This window comes from Pyrus communis, chromosome 14 (assembly GCF_963583255.1).
Source record: "Pyrus communis chromosome 14, drPyrComm1.1, whole genome shotgun sequence".
NCBI lineage: Eukaryota > Viridiplantae > Streptophyta > Magnoliopsida > Rosales > Rosaceae > Pyrus > Pyrus communis.
The window spans coordinates 9,155,770-9,176,196 of NC_084816.1; the positions used below are offsets into that span (position 1 = coordinate 9,155,770).

Below are 20,427 nucleotides of genomic sequence, written 5' to 3' on the forward strand. Positions count from 1 at the left end.
TATTGTTTGACAAATAAAAAAAAGGGAGAAAAAAAAGAAACTTATAATGAGCAAACTGAGAATGGCCCCGCTTGAGAATCGGACACACTTGGCGTCCAAGTTGGAGCACATGTGGTTGAGAAAGGCTAAGCTCTTGGCCAGTTTCAAAGAACAAACTTACTAATTACACACTTATAAGGCATACAAAATAAAAAATTTATGCTTACCAAAAAATAAGAAATATATTTGTGAATAGTAATCGTCTTTATTTTTACCCTTCCTCTTCTCAAAATGGTGGACTTGCATACTAATAATTACTTTAGAGTACGTAGTAAAGAAATTTTACTGACCTTACCCTTATCCTCCTAAAACTGATGAACTTGTTCTAAAGGGCAACGATATAAAACACACAAACGATTGACCGTAGCACAACTCTTTCGTTAAAGCCCCTACGTAATCAATCTGTATGATGGACAAGTGTATCTTGATTTAGATCTCTCCCGCATTATAAAAAGAGCTCAAATTTAGTAGCCATGATCGTAAGCCAAGAAGTATACGCATGTATGTATGGACATGGATCATGCATGGGCTCCACGAATCCTAATGCACAAACATCCAACTTGTTTTTTTGTTTTTTTTAATTGCAATTTCTCCTGAATAATTTAGAAGAAAATTGCATGGGCCCCCCCGTGGCGTAATCCAACTAACTATAACTTGCGAATCAAAGAGGCTCACATGGGAAAGGCATCCTCGTTGGATTCTTTTCTTAGAGATCTTAAAGATCCTGTGATTATGATTATTATCATATATTGTGTGATTAGAAATTATTATAATATTTAAAATTTAAAATTAAATATAAATAGTATCTAACGAAAACAGACCACATAATATACGATAAAAGATCACAATTACAAAATTCCTAAGATTTCTAGAAAAAAAATCCGGCAAGGATGCTTTTCCGCTCACATGCAAGCAAAAGATTTGCAAGAGAAGAGGACAAATGGGGCCGTCGTATTTATCAGATTTCGAGACCTCAAAACCGCGTTAGATCACGGACTACTGTTTAATTAGGGTTTAAAATATTTGCAAAATTAATTAATTAATAAAAAAATTGCACCCAAAATTCTACGCCTTTTTTCTTCATAAAGTAATTGAGCACTCAACCTCTTCACTCTTTACACCCTCCATTGTATATTACTAAGTCGTACATCCCTTTTTAACTTTGTATACGCACTATAATTTGCAGAATAATTTGACTAAATATACATTTAAACAGAAGTTAATTATTTTCAGTGGTTAATTTGGGTTGATAATTCAGACAACTTAACATATGAGACTTTCATATATCAAACAATATAGAATAGACATGTTACAAAGCGTCTATCAATCGGTAAGAATAAATTTCGGATAAAAATATAAATCGAATCATTCAATAGATTTTATGCTTACTTTTTGAAGTGTTTTTATCTCATTTTAAATATATTCAATACTTTGTGGTGTAGGGGTTGTCTGTATCCTTTTAGAGTTCAGAGTTTAAGTCCAAGAGCGAAACTCTAAATCTAAAGCGATAAATCAGTTTGAAATAAGATCAATTTGCCCTCCCAGAAAACTATGGGTGCATACGCTTCATCTTCTCCGTATAGCATGGCTGTGGAACATCAGCAATTTCTTCACCTGCAACAATCATTAGGGTTTAGGGTTTAGGGTTAGGGTTTAGCATTAGCATCTCAGACATTAAACATAATAATATACTATGAACTTAGTTGAAGCCGCTTTAACTTTTGCTTAACGACCGCTTGGGATTCCAAAGATCTAGAAACAAAACATGATATGATTTGAGATGGAATTGACGACCCACCTAAAGACTAAAAGAGGATTACCAATGACCCAATTTTAATCTTTAAATTTTCTTTGTATTAATGGACCCACACGCTTAAACAAAGTTGGCATCCATCATTTTTTTGGGGTTTCATGCCGACAGGTATTAGCCGTTATGACCCCACTCATGGTGACTTAAACTTTCTTAGCCCAATTAATTACTGTCTCTGAACTGTTAAGGCAATTAAATTCAAACTCAATTCAGGTAATTCGAGCTTAATTCGTTGATGTAACCCCTAACTATATGAGCATTATGTGATTACGTTATTGGTTTACATATAACGGTTCAGACATTATTCGTACGATATAATTTTCTTTGATAGCAGTCACATTTGGACGACAACGTTAATTTTGTGTACTTTGAGTGTAGCAAATTTAACAAGAATTATTAACTCAGATTGTGTACTAGAGCTTCCTAAGCAGTCAATTTCGTGTGATACAAGGATGAATCTATAAATTCTTTTTGCATGTATGAGAAAAGTGAGTGTCAGAAAAATCACCTAGGTGTGTTTACAAGGTATATATTTGTAGTATCCTAATTTTTGCCTTTTAACAAACACATAATTCCATTAACTGTCAAAAAAGAAATTCGTTAGTTCTTTATGAAGCTTTAGAATCACTTTGATACATTTGCCTGCAATATTGTACCATGATTCTCCACTTCACAGTTAGTTGCTTTCCCCCTCTCAAGTGTATAATGGAATACCACTTTTCAAAGAGACAACCTTAGCTCTTAATATATGTTATTGTTTTTAATAAAAATTGTTCTGGTACTAGATTATTTGCGGGAAAATGATAACGACACATCATTTTTTTTTCTCTCCTTACCTTTTTTTAATTATGTTCGTGTTTTTGTTTAATTTATTCAATCTGATGAAAAAAATTAAAGATAGGTGTGTAGAAGGAGAAAACTAGTGTGTGATGATTTGTCAAATTGTTACAAAAATTTGAGTTACTCACAATTGCGGATTCAGGATTTGAACATTGAGGGTCCCATTATTTAAGATCTAAGTTTTTTAGATAGAGCGCAAAGTGTGCAAAATTTTTTTAATTTAGTCACCAATACATTTTGTCGAACACTTGGTGGGATTGTTGTCGTCATCCGAATCATGTTACACATATGTCAATGGACATCGACATATACCGAAGCATTTTGATGAGTGATATCAGAGAATTTGTCGAGTGCTCTCAAGGCAACCTGCCGAGTGCTACCTAGCAGATATTACATCAAACACTTGGTTAGCACAAAAGAGTCTCACACCAAACATTCGAAAGATATTCACATGTATATTTTTCAAACTCCTTGATCCACCTTGAGCCCAATGTACATCCGCCATTGATTATACATTCATGCATAAACATATCTTGTTTTGTCAAATTGATAAGATAACACTTTTAATTAGCATATATATAATACGTATGTGAGGATTGTTGGTTATAATTAGCTCCAACAGAATTAATCGCTCTAGAGGAAATTTATATAATATTATTTAATTATTAGTAGTTGTGTGTAAATATATGTATATCTTGTTATACATTCCAAATAAACCATTCAATAATAAATTCAAGTATTTTGGTCCAAGAATTATTGCAAAATTGTAGCTTAAATTTCTAATCTGAATGCGAATCTCCACTACATATGTCTTTTGTTGTTTGGAAATTGCAAGCATACTGCGCGCCTTGTAGGCTTATTAGGGTTTCAAACTCATTAGCAGCCACTATCTATAACACTAGAATTGTGCTCTCCATGTTGCCAACCAGATCATAGTCTTTGGCTCAAGCCAAATGCTTGTTTAATTTACAAGGCATTACAAGTAAGATAATGTGGGGTCCAAGTGTAAAATCTGGAAGATGGGTCCTACAAAAAATTCTGTTGGAGTTAGTGCTGTTACTGTAGTATAACTTATAAATAATATACAAATGTGTTGATGGATTGAGAAATCAAGTGACCATAATGTTCGTCATTTTATTTATCACTGTAAGATAATAATTTTATTTATTATCGTACGATGAGTTTAAGTTTCGAAATATATGTAGTGGGTAGACATAAATTCAATATTAAAACTCATCTAATAATGATGAATTGGTAAGCATTACCTTCGAGCAAAAATACACCCGATGGATTCTCGTATAATGCATGTTTATGTTGATAAAAGTAATGTTGGAGTGATATTTCATGTCCCCTCTTTTTTATGTGAGAAAAGACTTTCCTTAAAGATTTCTACATTCTGCAAAGAGAGAGAGAGAGAGAGAGCAATTATAATTGGGTCTAAGTTCTCAAGCTACTTGAAATATATATCTCCTGATACTACATTCGCTAATTGGCATAATTAATTTAATTATTAGTATTATGGCATCTTGATCATTGTTATTATTATTTCATAACATGCCTGCGTGAGAGACAAAGAAAAAACAACACTCAAGCTTGTGGCCTTGACACCCTTTCTTTGGTTATATTTTATGTGTGATTTTTTAATGGAACACTTTGGATGTGATCCCTAACGATCAATATTTTTTTTACTGAAATCTTGTATGTTTTTAGTTTTTATCGAAGTCCTTGACATTAATGTAATAGTGTAAGTTACTATATTTTTAAAATTAAAAAAAAAAAATTGAAATTTGTATTTGTTTATAGTAATGAGATTTTAAATATAACCCATAATTTGAGTGTGACATCCCACATTGCCCAGGGGAGTGATCCTTATATGTATATTCTCATCCCTACTTAGCACGAGGCCTTTTGGGAGCTCACTGGCTTCGGGTTCCATGAGAACTCCGAAGTTAAGTGAGTAACGCGCGAGAGCATTCCCAAGATGGGTGACCCATCGGGAAGTTCTAGTGTGAGTTCCCCAGAAACAAAACCGTGAGGGCATGGTCGGGGCCCAAAGAGGACAATATCGTGCTACGGTGGTGGAGTGGGCCCGGGAAGTGGTCCCCCCCGGGCGGGGATGTGACAATTTGGTATCAGAGCCTAACCCTGGCCGCCTGTGTGCCGACGAGGACGTCGGGCCCCTAAGGGGGGTGGATTGTGACATCCCACATCGCCCAGGGGAGTGATCCTTATATGTATATTCTCATCCCTACCTAGCACGAGGCCTTTTGGGAGCTCACTGACTTTGGGTTCCATGGGAACTCCGAAGTTAAGCGAGTAGCGCACATCGGGAAGTTCTCATGTGAGTTCCCAGAAACAAAACCGTGAGGGCGTGGTCGGGGCTCAAAGCGGACAATATCATGCTATGGTGGTGGAGTGGGCCCGAGAAGTGGTCCCCCCGGGCCAGGATGTGACATTGAGGGATTAAAAATAATAAAATATAAATTATACTCCCTATTATATTTTGTGTGTGTGTAAATATGGGTACATTCATCAAAATTAACAAAAAAAAAAATTATTGTACCAAAACATGGATACATTCTTCAAAACACAAAAAAAACAAAAAAAACAAAAAAAAAAAGAAGAAGATATTAGGCTTAATAAAACATTAGTAAATTTCTTTGATTAAAGTTGAAATAGATACATTATCAAATCAACAAAAAAAGAATACCCATATGAGTTTAAAAATGGATTAATTTTTTTTTAATGGGTTTTATATTAAAAATTTGGGTACTTTTTATATAAATAATTTGTACATTTTATATTTAAAAAATGTTACATTTTACATATAACAAATTGGTATATTTAATAATGGGTACATTTAAGATTACAAAAATTGAAAATTATATGAATGGGTGCATTTAAGATTAAAAAATTGAGAATCTTTTTATAAAAAAAAAAACTAATGGGTACAAACTTATTCTAATTTTTTATTTATTTTGGAAATGTTTGAATTGAAAATTAATTTGGAGTTTAATAAAGGTGTGAGTATTAAAACTCTAAATCAATTACTAATTTTTATTTTAAAAAATATGTAATAAACATGTAAATTTATTATCACATTAATGCTAGAGACTCCAATCAAAATTTGAAAACTAATAAGGTCTCAGCCAATGAACATTAATAACTAGGGATGGATACTAATTTTTCCTTTTTTAATTTGGTAAGTTATGCACATCGTCTATGCTCATATATGGTTCATAACAAAAATAGTTTCCAAAAAAAAAAAAAAATCATAACAAAAATTAGAAATTGTTATACTTTAGCTACTCAAAATAATAAAGAAATAGTATAATAATTGTTGAAAGTCATATAGAAAAACAATATTTTTGTCAAGGACATGACACGTCATATTTTGCTAAAATGTGAATATTTAGGATCGCACATTCATATATGATACTTAACAAATAACTATAATTCATAATCTAACAACATAAAATGGTAAACTACATGTATTGATCAATATATCTCTAAACCTCTTAATCTTAGTCTCGTAGCTAGGTGTCCTCTTTCGAGCTGCAAAAGAGTGAAAAAGTTGGATGTGTCGTGGTCATTTCGTATAGTTGGTCTGATGCTTAAGTTTGCAGCTTCCTGGGGAATCGTACGTATACATGCAGCTGAAACATAGTGCCAAGGATAATGGCACCACAGATGGGACATAAAGGTTCGGCGCCCCATCTATATTCTGTTTGAAATTTTGGGTCTTTTTTGAAACATGGATGTTTTCGCCTCCCCTTACCAAAATTATAAAAAAAAAATTAATATTCCCTAACCTACTTATATAAATTAATCGAATCTAATAACCCACAAAAACCACAATTAACATATAAAAACAGGAGCATTTTTTCTTACCACTCCTAAATAGTGGTAATGGGCGTCAACCTACTTGTTACTATTGAATGAGTTTAAATTTTGAGATTTATATCTATTCACTCCACAAATCTTGAAATTTAAACTCATCTAACAGTGATAAGTAGGGTAGTGAGTATTACAATCACTTTAGGATGGTGAGCAAAATCTAATGTCAAGGAGATTTTATGGGTAGACTAATTTTATTTACTATCATAACATTGTGTTTATCACTAAATTATAAACATGCATACATATACGTTTTATTAGTATATCTTATAAGTTAGACAAATCAACTTTATCGTCTACCAATATCATAACATGTGAAATGATAACATCACGTGGTAGTCTTTTTCAAACGCAAAAGACAATGAAGAGGTAATTGCATAAGATAGTTCCAAGCAAGAGTCTAGAATTAGTCAAATGGAAGCCTCTCTCCTTTCTTCCAAGGACTTTATAATCGTGCACAAAGGGGTCGTTTACCTTTCTTTCGGCAAATGCCAAATATTGGTGGGAAAGTTTGGTTACCAGCTCCTTTTTTCTAGCCAATGAATGAAAGCAGCTCCCTTGACTATATACTTATATATGTAAAACCAACATAAGACACCGTGTCATAAGTTGGGAACATATTTAAGAAAAATTCCAAGCATATATGTATATGTGTTTAGGCTTTAGGGTTCACTATGCTTAGCAAGACATGCACATGCTTTGGTTGCTTGGAGAACCTTCAAAGTCAAACACGAGAGCCACACGATGTTCAACCCAACATGCATGATTCCTAGCCATCACATAGTTATTTGGGTTTTGTCAAATAAGACATGCTGCTACTTCTTCTTTCTTTTTCTTTTTTGGTTAGACAATAGACATGCATGCTGCTTCAATGCTTCTCCACCTAGTTATATTATAGCAAGTGATTAAGACTGGTAAAACTCCAATTGAACAGTTGTTAACTAATGTAATTTATTATTTCTTCCTTGCGAATTTTCATAACTAAGAAGAAAGGCAAAATGAGATAGTTTCAGACGTAACTAAATATAGGGTAAATTCAATTAAACACGTGCAAAATGTGTTTTAGACATTATTAAACATAGTTTCAAACATAATTAAACATTTTACACAAAAACGCCATCAGGTTTAAACGAGAAAATAAGCTTCCAGGTTGCCCCACATATAAAGCATAATGGTCATACATGCTCCACTTTACTTGATTTGCATTGTCTATGTGTTAAGCTTGAAAATTCTCCACGTGATGAGTGTGTTCAGTGGATCTCACATCGAGGAAAGAATGAACATTACATATGCTTATAAGTAATTTGATTACTTCATATATTGCCAATTAATTTTACAACAAAACTCAACACTTCCTTCAAATACAAAGAAGGGTATGAAAACTTTTCAAAGTATGCATAACAGCTTCAAACCCTAAACTTTACAGATTCTAGAATTGACAAACTGCGAACTTATTAAGTTGGAGATCTAAAGCATTATTCCACGAAGGGAAAGAATCTATTCGGATGACAAAAGAAAACAGATGTTGCGCATGAGACGACCTCAAGTAAACTGTTCAACTCATGAAAACAAAAATTCTCTCGAATTTCCAAGTAAAAGTTAAAGAATCCTTCCTACCTAATATTAGCTTTAAAAACAACTACTTCAATACGACTTCATATTAAAATACTAATTAATAGAACCAAACTTATAACGAAGTATAGTCAGTTTCTAGATTCTTTTGCTGAGACTATTCAGACAAAACCTATCGCTTTGCAATATTAACCTAATCATGTTCTAAATGGCTTGTGGAGATGATTACTGGTGAAATGTAACCTGACGCTATTTTTGAAGGTCTCTTATATGATATACAGTGTTTACAACAGCAATTAAAGTTAGTATAAATTCTTTTTAGCTCCCCGTGATTGTAATAGGACAATACATTTAGTGGTTTCTTTTGTTTCAAGAAAGGGATGACCTTTATAAATGATACCGTTTTGAGCCGAAGTGACTATTTGATATTATAGTCTTTGATGTACGCGTTTCTATTAAAATTTAATTAAACTTTCTTTCATTTGAAAAAACATAATCTATACTAATTAAAACCTTCTTTGTCAACTAAAAGATAGTGAAAAGATTACTTAGTCTTCTATCACACAAAAAAAATGATGGGCAATAATGTAATTTTATAGGTTCAAATTTTACTATTTTTTTTTTATTAAAACCTCACGTACAGATGATGTTAAAATACCTTCAATATAAAAAATTAAAAATTAAAATAAAATACAAACCAAAAACCAAAAACAAAAACCTCCTACTCCCCTCACGTTCTTTCTCTCTCCCTCTCTCATTCTCATTTTCTAAAAAAATGTGTTCATACACATAAAGTGTGTGGGTAAATGCTAGTAAGACTTTCTAGCCTCATGCCAAATCAACTGCTTCCACGTGGTAAACAATTGGAGCATGGAAAACGAAACCACAATTTTCTTAGTGCTTGTACGGTTGTACCCATAGTTATACCTTAATTTGTCGAATACTCACAGAAAAAGAGGAAATTTCAATGCCAAGGCATATTCAAATGCAATCGATTAAAGAGTGGAAAGAATTGGAGGACAGGTTAGGCAGCCCTCGTGCAAGAAAATGATGAAAATTTTAACCAAGTTAGATGTTTCCTTTTTACAACAAAAGTCTCAATATACCATGTTATGAGATTGTCAATGAAAATTGTTCAAGATATAATTCGACGTCCATTAATACTATAGCAGGTTGAATTATATATGAGAGAATGTTACTTTGTTTTTGTCACCGTTTGCTCTATATTGTCATACAAGGCCTAAATGATCAGTTAGTGCATGATAGGGAACATGGTTTTAAAATTAAGCAGGTCGGGTGCCGAAACAAAAGGTTTGAGGTACGTTTGGGAATCGGTATAAGAAAGAGTAGATATTTTACACCCATCATGCAAGATAGTTCACCACTAAAATTTGGCTCTACAAGGACTTAATTTATTTAGTCTATTTTGAGTTTGGCACAATCACAACGGTGCAACTAGGTATGAAACTTGTCAAACAGTTATATCATCTAATCATTCATGTGAGTTGAAGTTGTGACATATTTAAGAAGATACAAATACTACTAGACTAAAAGTTAGTTGTTGACTTGTCTTAATATTTCGAAGGAAAGAAACTTAAACTACGCTTGGACTGGGCAAAAGATTAGTTTAAAAGAAAAAGGGGGTTACTTCTGACCATGCCATACATTATTTCATTGATTGAAGTATACTCCCTTTAATGTCTGTTTTTTTTTTTTTTTCTAGTAAAGCACTCACAATTGATGCGGGCACGTACCTCTTCTAAATATAAATATATTAACAAAAAATAAATAAAGAAACACATAGGAAGTTTATATATAATGTTATGAGATATTCAACCAAAGCAATGACTTAATTAATTAACATAACTTATACAACATGTCAAAATATATGATAAGAGATGATTACTAAATTGCACGATTAAAAACATAATTTGAGTTAATTAATTAACATAAATGACACTATAATGTGTCAAAACGTATGAAAATAGAACATTAGTTTATAACAACCCATTCCCATATTATAGCTTATAAACTAAATATATTCCCTTAATTAAAGGTTCTCAATAGAAAAGCACTCAAATATTTGACGCACGCACGTAGGATTTTTTTGTTCTTCTAAGAAAACAACAATAATACACATACTGTTGCAGTCATATTGGAATAGGAATGTGATTGTGTAAATTCTAATAGATATGAGAATGTATCTTATATTCCTATTAGGAGTAGATTACCTATTAAATGTTGTAATCATAAAGGGTAAGGAATTAACTTTCCCTACTACTATAAATAAAGGCACAATGGGGTAGAATAACACACCTCACAATTACACATCTCTCTTCTTCTCTCTATGCCGCACCTTCTTGCTCTATATGACCTCCATAATTGTTCAGTAAATTATGCCTACAACACGTTATCAGCACGCTCTTGACGCTGCGCTAAAGAGAGTTTATTCTTCAATCAGGGGAGTATTACGTTTTAATCATTCTTTTTATGATTAATTTATTATTTTATTGAATTGATCTACATGCTATTGATTCAATTTATTTTTTCTTTGTTGAATGTAATACAACGCATTGGAGATGCAATTCCAGCTTTCCGAGAAGGAACTTCTACAAATTCAAAGGCTTTTATCGTTTTCTGCCAATCAGGTACGCTTAAAATAAAGTAAGATATTTGAAACGACTGTGAAGCATGAAAACATTCCCCATGATGCATGAACCCCCTATGTTTATATTTTCCTTCCGATATATATACATATATATATATATAGATATATATATATATATATTGTATATGTTCATATATTTGTCAATATATATATATATATATATATTTGTTTCATGCATTACGCAATTATGCTATGTGAAATTTGTGAGTCAAAGAATTGAAAGAAATTAGAAGCAATTAGGGTTTTTCAAATCCTTGAAATTTCGAAAAAAAAAAAAAAGAATGGGAAATTTTTTGGGCTAGGCCACGGCCTGGGTTTTGAAGTTGCTGAAAGACATTGAGCAGTTTACTTGCTTTGGCACGACTATTTGGGACACTTAGGTCGAACAATGATGCTACAACGCATCTCCTTATCTAAAGTAAGGTTATTCTGCCTACAAGCACACTTTGCCAAGCATGCTCATTAGGGAAATCGATTTTCTATATCATTCCTCGCAAAGATACGACACGACTCTCTTTTCACAATGGATTCAAGGGAATATATGTGGACTAATCCAACCAAAATACAAACCATATAAATACTTATGGTTTTGGTTGATGAATCGACAAACTGGTCATATGTTTGTCCACACACATTGCTGCTAAACCTCATGGCCAATTAAGGGCTCACCACCCTACTTATCCCTTAAGGTCTGGGAGATTGGATAATGCTGGAGAGTTTATATCGACGATTTCAATAAAGTATTGCATGTCATTTTGGGTTTATAATTTGAACATCGAATTCCCATATTTACTCCAAATAGCCTCGCCTAACAATCATAAAGCGTAATTTAAATGATCACCCGAATTTTCGTAAACGTATCAAGTTTTCGGTTTTTGCCTAGGGCTATGCAATCTTGTATGAAGCTGACGATTTTCGTATGTACGCATTTAGGTGTGTATTCCATGTGCCAAGTTGCGCCGTCGCAACGTACCACCATGGGTCCTCAAAGAATGATGTATATCTTTTGTCGATCATGATTCTCTTTCACACTAGCTCGTTTCAAGCTCTTGCATGCGATATCTTTACCGTTTATTTGCTGGTTGTCACTTTAATGAGACAGTCTTCCCGTCATTAGGGGGAGATAAGAACGTCAACGTTCCTGTAAAACGGCAAGAAGTTTTGTGGACATTACCCACTATGTCTCATCTCAATCCCCATACCGCACAAGTGTGATAAGCAAGTGTGATGAATTCTAGTTTTCAGAATGTTGCTCCAGACACATTCCTCTGATCTAGCTAAAGTGACGAGATCATATACTAGCTGCAAACATGCCTGCAAAGATTGACGTACTTAACGGACATCGAGCCAACATCCCTGAAGGGTGTGCCGCCATTGTTAGACAGTTTAGACACCCCTGTTGGACGGTCTGGTACACCAGCGGATAGCCAATCAATCTGTCTTGGCCTGGAGCACGACAGATCACTCGGTTCGTAGGATTCACTTCCCTAAAAGAGGAAGGCACGACACAAAATGAATCTAAACTCGATCGCTGTCTCAAATCATTTCCATCTCATGAGATTAATCCGGATTTCTCCAAAGACTTAAAGTTCTTAGTCCAGTACACTAGTTTGAATGAGCTAAATGGAATTGAAATGAGATTATCATCGATGATGTTTTCACTTATATGGAAACTACCAACATAAATGAAAAGCGACGATATCGAACTGTGTTCCGTTGATTAAGTGACAACGTAGAACTGATTGGACAACTAAAGTTGCAATCCAGGTTAAATTCTTTACCAAAATATGTATTGGACCTGTCGTTCCTATACTGCCCAAGGTAACACTGTTGTGTTACAAGTGGGAAATGAAGCGTTATAAGATGAATGAAATAGTGCAATATGATGCACCCCTTACGGCGCAAGGTTTCTCTCAAATTTCCTGTGATTGATAGCAGCATTATGAATGTGGTTAGTGTTTTCTCCATGGGGATATAGATACGGAGATTTACATGTAAGTTCTCGAAGAATTACATAGACTGTTTCAAATAGCTCCAAAACCACGGAACACCCTCTTAACTTATTTTGAGGCGTTCACTTATGGATTGAAAAATCCGACGAATGTGGTATACCCGTTTGGGTGATTATTTGATCAGTCATGGATGAATTATGCCCTTGTATGTTAAACTATGAAGTCTTATTCCAAATTGCTAGAGTTACAATTTATGTCGTTGACACATATCTCACTAAGACTCCAGAAGAGCTTGAGAAAACTACCTCGCACTTGAAGATGGAATTTTAGATGAAGGATCTTGGGAAAACTTGTTTATGCCTTAACCTGAAGTTGAAGCATTGTTCTGATGGTATTTTGGTCTATTAGTTGAACTACACTTCGAATGTGTCACCTTTAAGTATACCTTTGATCGTCTATACGTTATATGCAAATGAGACTCTTGAATAGGCTATGGCATTTGAAATTTCATATATAAGTTCAACTTTGCACTTCGTTGTACTTAGCTCATTGTATTTAGACAGGACATCTCATTCGCTATTAATCTTGGTAAAGATGCAGCACCGTGCCTACATGTAACCACTGATTTGGTATTAAAGACGTACCCTGAAGGTACTATGAGGGCAAATCCCAACGCATCTCGAGCGGATCCAACCCCCCTGATCCTCAAAATGATACTTGCCTTGTTTGTTATGCTGACGCAGGTTACTTATCAAACCCGTACAAAGTAAAATCCCCAAATGGTTATGTCTTTACCGTTAGGGATATCGCAATATCTTGGAGGTCTACGATATGACCTTAGTTGCGAAATCTTCGAATCATTCCAAGACTCACCTCACTTCACTATGCCCTAAGTGAAACATGGTTAGAAGTTCTTATTGAGCATATTCGAAGTACTTGCTATGTTTGCATCCATCGTTGAGTCCCAACGACGATCCATGAAGATTATGCCGCATGTATCAACCCGACCAAGCCATCAACAAAGTCAATGCCAAGACATATTGCGTTCACATCTACATTAGCAAAGCATTAGGAGATTGAAGTCATGCAAGCCGATCCTAGACAACCTTGCCGACCTCTACACGACGTCACTGCCGAAGTCAACCTTCCAGAAGCTTGTCCGAGGATTTGGTATGCCTAACTATTCATATGCAATGCTTGTAGTTCTCATTTGGAAGTTATGTCAAACTCAGGGGGAGTATCCAGAAGTATACTCACTTGATCTTAATGTACTCTTTTTCCCTACGATTAGGAGCATTTTTCCCACTGGTTTTTGCTACTTAACTAGGTTTTAACAAGGCACTCATCCTGGGCTACTCATACCGTTGAGAACTCTTCTACTTACATCCAAAAGACATATAGTTTTGACTTAATGCAACTTCTCACTTTTCTCCTTAGCTTATGGGTTTTTCTCCCATCTTGGGTTTTAACATAGCGAGGTTTTGTGAGTTTTTACTTTTTATGCATTCTTCCGTTGATTTGAGACTCGCATTCGCTCATTGTGCCGATGACTTCATCAACTATACTTGCGTCATCACTGAAGACTTGATGCACCATTTACTTAAGTATTTACACACTCAAGGGGGAGTGTTGCAGTCCTATTGGAATAAGAATGTGATTGTGTAAATCCTAGTAGATATGGGAATGTATCTTATATTCCTATTAGGAGTAGATTACCTATTAAATGTTGTAATCCTAAAGGGTAAGGAATTAATTTTCCCTACTACTATAAATAAAGGCACAATGAGGTGGAATAACACACACCTCACAATTATACATCTATCTTCTTCTCTCTATGCCGCACCTTCTCTCTCTATATGGCCTCCATAATTGTTCAGTAAATTATGCCTACAACACATACGAAGTTGATGTATCGTTATAGTGCAATATCATGTATGTGTTACACTAAAATTGTCGACTTTATTGGTTCCATAATTTGTCAACTCTTTGTTTAACTAAGAATATAAAAAGTTATAAAATATGTAGAAAAAGATTTCTTTTATTTTTTTTCTAAAAAAAAAAAAAGCAAAACCCTCGAGTCTTACCCTTTTCCTAATTTTCTTTTTTTGGGGGCTTGTTTTTAGGTCTTGGTTAAAACATTAACGAACCTCCTTTTGTATAGGCCTATTATAGAGGAGGAATGTTGGTAATCTTTTTGTTCCCTTGTTCGTCCTACAATCTTGCGTGATGATTTGAATCGTTTATTTTTCAATTTACTTTTTAAGGTCATCCCTATAAAAAATCAACTAAATCCAAAATCGTTTAGTCATCTGATTGTTATTCGATAAATAGATGAACCACAATTTTTAAGTTGAATGTTGAAACTATTACAACTTGAATTGAATTGTTAAACAATTTATAATATGTGATATTATACACTAATATACACTAAAAGAGAGGGACTTGGTTTGACTCCGGACAGTGTGTTGAAAAGGAATGTCCTAACTATCAAGGCAATCCACTTGTAAATGAAGAAATTAATTAGACAATACATAGAGAGTACTACTTTATTAATTGTTTGTACATGTGTCATGTCATTTTCTTAAATAAAAATAAAAAAAATTTAAAAAAGAAAAAAAAGAAAAAAAAAAGGATAGTGAGACCCAATTTTCCTTAACTTTTCAACAAGGTAAAATATCTCAGCAAATCCCATAAGACCATCTCCAACCAAAGGCTATACTTTTAGCCTGAATTTGCAAAACTCGTCTCCAATCAAGGACCAAAATGATTTTGCATAAATTTAGCCTAGGGTTGTGTACATATGGAAATGGATCCTCTCCATATCCCTTCCACTTAATCATCCTCATCAAACAATCCATACCCTTGAAATTTAATCCAACGACTAAAGTTATTATAACTTTTAAAGTGGGCCCATGTTTTTAGTCGTTGGATCAAATTTCAAGGGTCCGGATTGTTTGATGAGGAGGATTAGGTGGAAGGGATTCAAAGAGAATCCCTTTCCATGTACATATAACAAGCCCTCAAGCACCCTCAACGGGCCCCAACATATGCATCCTAATTCAAGATGGAAAGATTTATCCCTACATGATTGGAGATAAAAAAAAAAATTAACCATCCCATATTTTTTAAATAATATTTATTTAGGAAGGGCTAAAATATAGTCAAGGGTTACGTTTGCCCTCCATGATTGAAAATGGTCTAAGATATTACGGAGTCCCTAGTCTAAGTGGAAGGATAAAAGCTTACATGACATGAACTTACCGTAATTATGGCGTTTCGTGCCAATGATCCAACGACACAGGTAATAATCTTTCTACTCGGCATTGTATCATTAACATTGCAAATCATGATGGCGATAAATTGCTCTCCATAAAAGGAGATTTTTGCTAACATGGTGCAGTAAAATGGAGTTGCATAGGTGTTTGACTAATCTTTTGGAAGAGTAAAACCAAATTGAAAATCTGGCTGCATCATTGCCTCAAAGAGAGAAACTTTCATAGAACACGTTTACAACCACCATCGCATCTTGGGCCACTCATACAAGGTCAAGTGAAGAGAGTCTTACACATTGCATTGTATTAGACTATTAGTTATCCGAGACGTCATGGTCCCGATTAACTTATCCTATGTAATTTCTTCTCTTAGGTCACATTGTCACAATTCGAAGGACCTACCAATTTGGTTTTTATGTACAAATTCGGTTCGATTTTTAAAACCTTACTAAGATGTGAATCCCACCGGCTAGGGTGTTCGCATACCACCTTTTTCTCGGTCTTCTTTTGTTGGCAATGTTGCTTATGGGAATCCCATTGGACTCTTTGATTTCTTCTACTTGGTGGATGCAATCGGAGAAGGATTCTTTGATGTATGGGGAGTCTTCCTTTCTTCCATCCCTGAGGCGTTGTTTGGTACAATTTATGGCGTTCATTGCGGTCGCTGGTTCATATTGTTGCTAGGTGCTGCGGTGGCGATAATAGCAGAAGGCTAGGGGTTGCTTTTGGTTTGCTTCTGTTTTTTTAACCTAATCTCCTATTTGGGTGTTTGTTGTTTTGTTTGGTTGGTCCTCTTTCGCTTTTTGTGCTTGGTTTGGGCCTTTGTTGTGTAATAATTCTGTTAATAATGAAATTTTTTTACCTTTGTTTCAAAAAATTTAAAAAATAAATAAAATAAAAGATGTGAAAGTGAATACAAACATAAAATAAAATAAAAAAATGATCACGGTTTGCTCCAAATTTACTTGTCATACATAAGCCATTTACCAAAAATAAAGGAAAAGCGTAACCATAATTTATAAAGTAAGGTGTCTTATCAATCATTTGTGTGTTTTTATTTTTATTTATAATTACCTTTAAGATACTAAAGGCTTTGTCAGAAATTTGGATGTCACATTTTCTGCAGAATTTCCTTCTCATGTTGTGCAAGTTGGTGGAAAAAGTAAAACATGGTTAGACTCGTTTTCTTACTCCCGCTTTTATCGCTGATTTACGATTCCCCGCGCTTATATGTGCAACAGTGACATAGCCGTATTAGGCATTAGGACTGACTGACTCACAGAGAGGGAGAGGGAGTGGCCTTTGGGTTGGGTAGGCTTTTGGCCCTTCGCACTTTTGTCCAACCTCCTCCAGTTAGAAAAAAAAAAAGCAGCAGACAACAGGGGAAAACAGTGACTTGAGCTCTTTTTATAAGACCAAGGACAACCACTCGAAAACCCCACCTCTCCTCTCTCTCTCTCTCTCTCTCTCTCTCTCTCTCTCTCTAAAACACTTCAGCTTGGGTTCCATTTCTTCACACCAGCATGAACAGCCACCAAAGCAGCAGCCCTCTTCTTAGCAGCTGGGCTTACTACTGCCAAGGAAAGGTAACCACAAATTTCTCAAAATTTTCAGATTCTTAGGAGCTTTCTGAATTTCTAGTCTAATTTGGTCCTTGAATTTGCACAATGGGGTTTATCTTCTCCACAATTTCATACCCAACTTTCAATTTTACAACTTTACTTTGTTTTTGGTGAGCATCTCATTGTGTGCTTTTAAGTATCGCCCTGGGCCCTCGAATGAGTGTCAGGTTCAGGGCGAGCTTAAACTTGCATGATGGGGTTTCTACTTCTAATAATTTGAGCCCAAAACCTCAAATTTTGAGACTTTTTTGGATCATTTTTTGCTGAAGTTTACAAATTTTTTATGATCACACAGAGCGTGGAAGAGTTGAGGAATTCTCTTTTGTACACAACAGTGGAGCTTGAGCAAACAAGAGTTGCAGTTCAAGAGGAGCTAAGAAAAAGAGACGATCAGATGTCTCATCTCAAAGATCTGCTCCAAAAAGCCATCAGAGAAAGAGATGAAGCCCAAGACAAATGCCGAAGACTTCTCCTTGAGAAACTCCTCCTCCAACAAACCCAGCAGCAAACCCAGCAGAAGCAGCAAACAGCTCCTCTCTCTGGTATTTCAAGCATTGAAGACGAACCCAGAAGAGGAATCGACTCCAACAATGGCTTCTCCTCCTCAGATTGTGAAGAAAGCATTGTATCTTCCCCGGTTATTGACCCAATTCAGCAAACCCAGCAGCTGCCACCAGCACCATCCATGCCACACCCAGCAGTGGGGCTGCTGCCTGAGAAGCCATTGCCTGAAAAGGGAAAGCTTTTGCAGGCTGTGATGAAAGCTGGCCCATTGCTTCAGACCCTTCTTCTGGCCGGCCCTCTGCCGCAGTGGAGACACCCGCCACCGCCGCTGGAGTCGTTTGAGATCCCCCCTGTGACCATTCCTTCACCACCACCACAACCACCATTGCAGACCCAGCTGCAAAGCCAGCTCCAGCACCAAGACCCCTCATTGGTCAACATTAACTGTGGCATAGTTAACAGAAAAAGAGCCCTCTGTGAGGGCTCTGCCTCTCCTCCAGAGACCAAGTTCCAAAGGGTTGCCCTCCACTGACTCTGCAGCCGCTGCTTCAGATTATGATTATTAATCTACCCCTTAATTTACTGTTTGATATTTTTAATACAACTAAAAGGTTAGTGAGGAGAAAAAAAAAACCCATGAAATTTCCAGATTTCAATTGGGTTTTTGTGACTGAACTATCTAGATTTGTACAGAGAGAGAGGTTTGCTTCCAGGTTAACTCAGTGAGAAGAAGGCAGTAAAAAAATCAGAGAGCTTTGTTTGTTTAGTGGGGGTTTTAATTTGCCTATTTTCTTTTTGGCCCTTCACATTCTATTTTGGTAATGTGAAAGGGGTCTTGAATTTTTTTCCAAATTGTTGTGGGATGTAAAATGTAACTCTGATTCTAGTTCACGAAGTTCATGTTCATTCTGATTCTGTCTTGGTCGAACGGATGACGTGAATCGAGAGCTTTGCCCAGGATTTCTCTAGTAAGATTGTAGGTGTGGAGTTGTTGAAGTTTATTAGAAGATGGGTGGTGTGGCCAACAACCAGAAAGGTTAAGAGCCTTGTTTGTCGGTTTGAGTGGAACCCAAAAATCAGAATCAGGATCTGGTACTGGTGTGATGTATGATTATATACACACACACATATAAATATATATTTGGGGGAAGCATGATTGTTTAAGTCCAATCCCCATGTAGAATTCTCCCAACATCAATATTTGTTTTCCCTAATCTCTAGTTTAATTCTTAATTCTAAATTAACTAAGGCATCTTTTTATCTAATCTGCCCCCACTTGTTTATACTTAAATTTAGCTTAAACCTTTATCTCTCAAAAGTGGAGCAAATTATTGCAGGTTAATCCTACTTACCAATAACATTTCATTACTAAAACTTACTCAGTTGACTTTGCAGTTTCTAATTCATTGGCAATGAGCAATGGAGGCACAATTTAGTTCTCCCTCAAATGATAACAAAAACTCACCTGCAACGGGGTATATAAGCTATTTTATGTTTCTGCCTTCTCACTTCTAGGATAAAGAGATAACAATAAACGAGCATACATCTAGTGCAGCTAAGTTGTTACATCGTTTTACTATTCCAAGTGAAAATTGAGGACCAACACTAAGGCTGAATTGATATTTTTAAGTGCAATATATTCCATCAATTACGGCACCATCAAATTCAAATGCTATTAGGCATGTTTTGGCAGATGGAAGAAGTCATGTTTTGGCACCATCAAATTCAAACAGTTGCAGGCCTTGTGTTCTTCAAACTTAAGCTACAATTGACAAGACATATGGTTTTCAACAAGGATACAGGTTAACAAAACAACTGTACTTGCACATGGAGACATGTGACCTTCCAAAGCTCTCTAAGTGTCATTCTATTCCCTAGTAAAGTATGTTTTTTGTTAAAATGATTTACATTTCAGCTAGGTCGTGTTTGGGCGAGAGATTTTCATTTCTTAAGTCGAGTTATGAGTGAATGGAATACAAAATGATAGACAGAGGAGATTAGAAATATCGTTCATGAGCATTACAAAGCTATGTGAGAGAGATTTGCAATTGACTACTTTCAAGTCCGGATTTGCAAGCCCTCTCACATATGTTTTGTAATGCTCATGCAGGGTATTTTTAATCCATTTTGTGACGCTAGAAGATGACCATTTGCAAGCCCTCTCACTTAGAAGATGACCATGTGACGCTACTATTCTACTCAAAAATGCAACTTGTGGATTTGTTTTTTTATCAATATACCTTAAAAGTTA

At 35.2% G+C, this 20,427-nt stretch overlaps 1 protein-coding gene across 1 annotated transcript; it reads left to right on the forward strand.

Annotated features, from left to right (window-relative positions):
- Positions 1–17,368: 17,368 nt before the first annotated feature.
- On the forward strand, positions 17,369–19,346 carry LOC137716238 (uncharacterized). Its single transcript, XM_068455662.1, has 2 exons — positions 17,369–17,636; positions 17,968–19,346. The coding sequence occupies exons 1-2, from the start codon at positions 17,574–17,576 to the stop codon at positions 18,706–18,708; spliced, it is 804 nt and encodes a 267-aa protein (XP_068311763.1). The 5' UTR covers positions 17,369–17,573; the 3' UTR covers positions 18,709–19,346.
- The last annotated feature ends 1,081 nt before the right edge of the window (positions 19,347–20,427 follow it).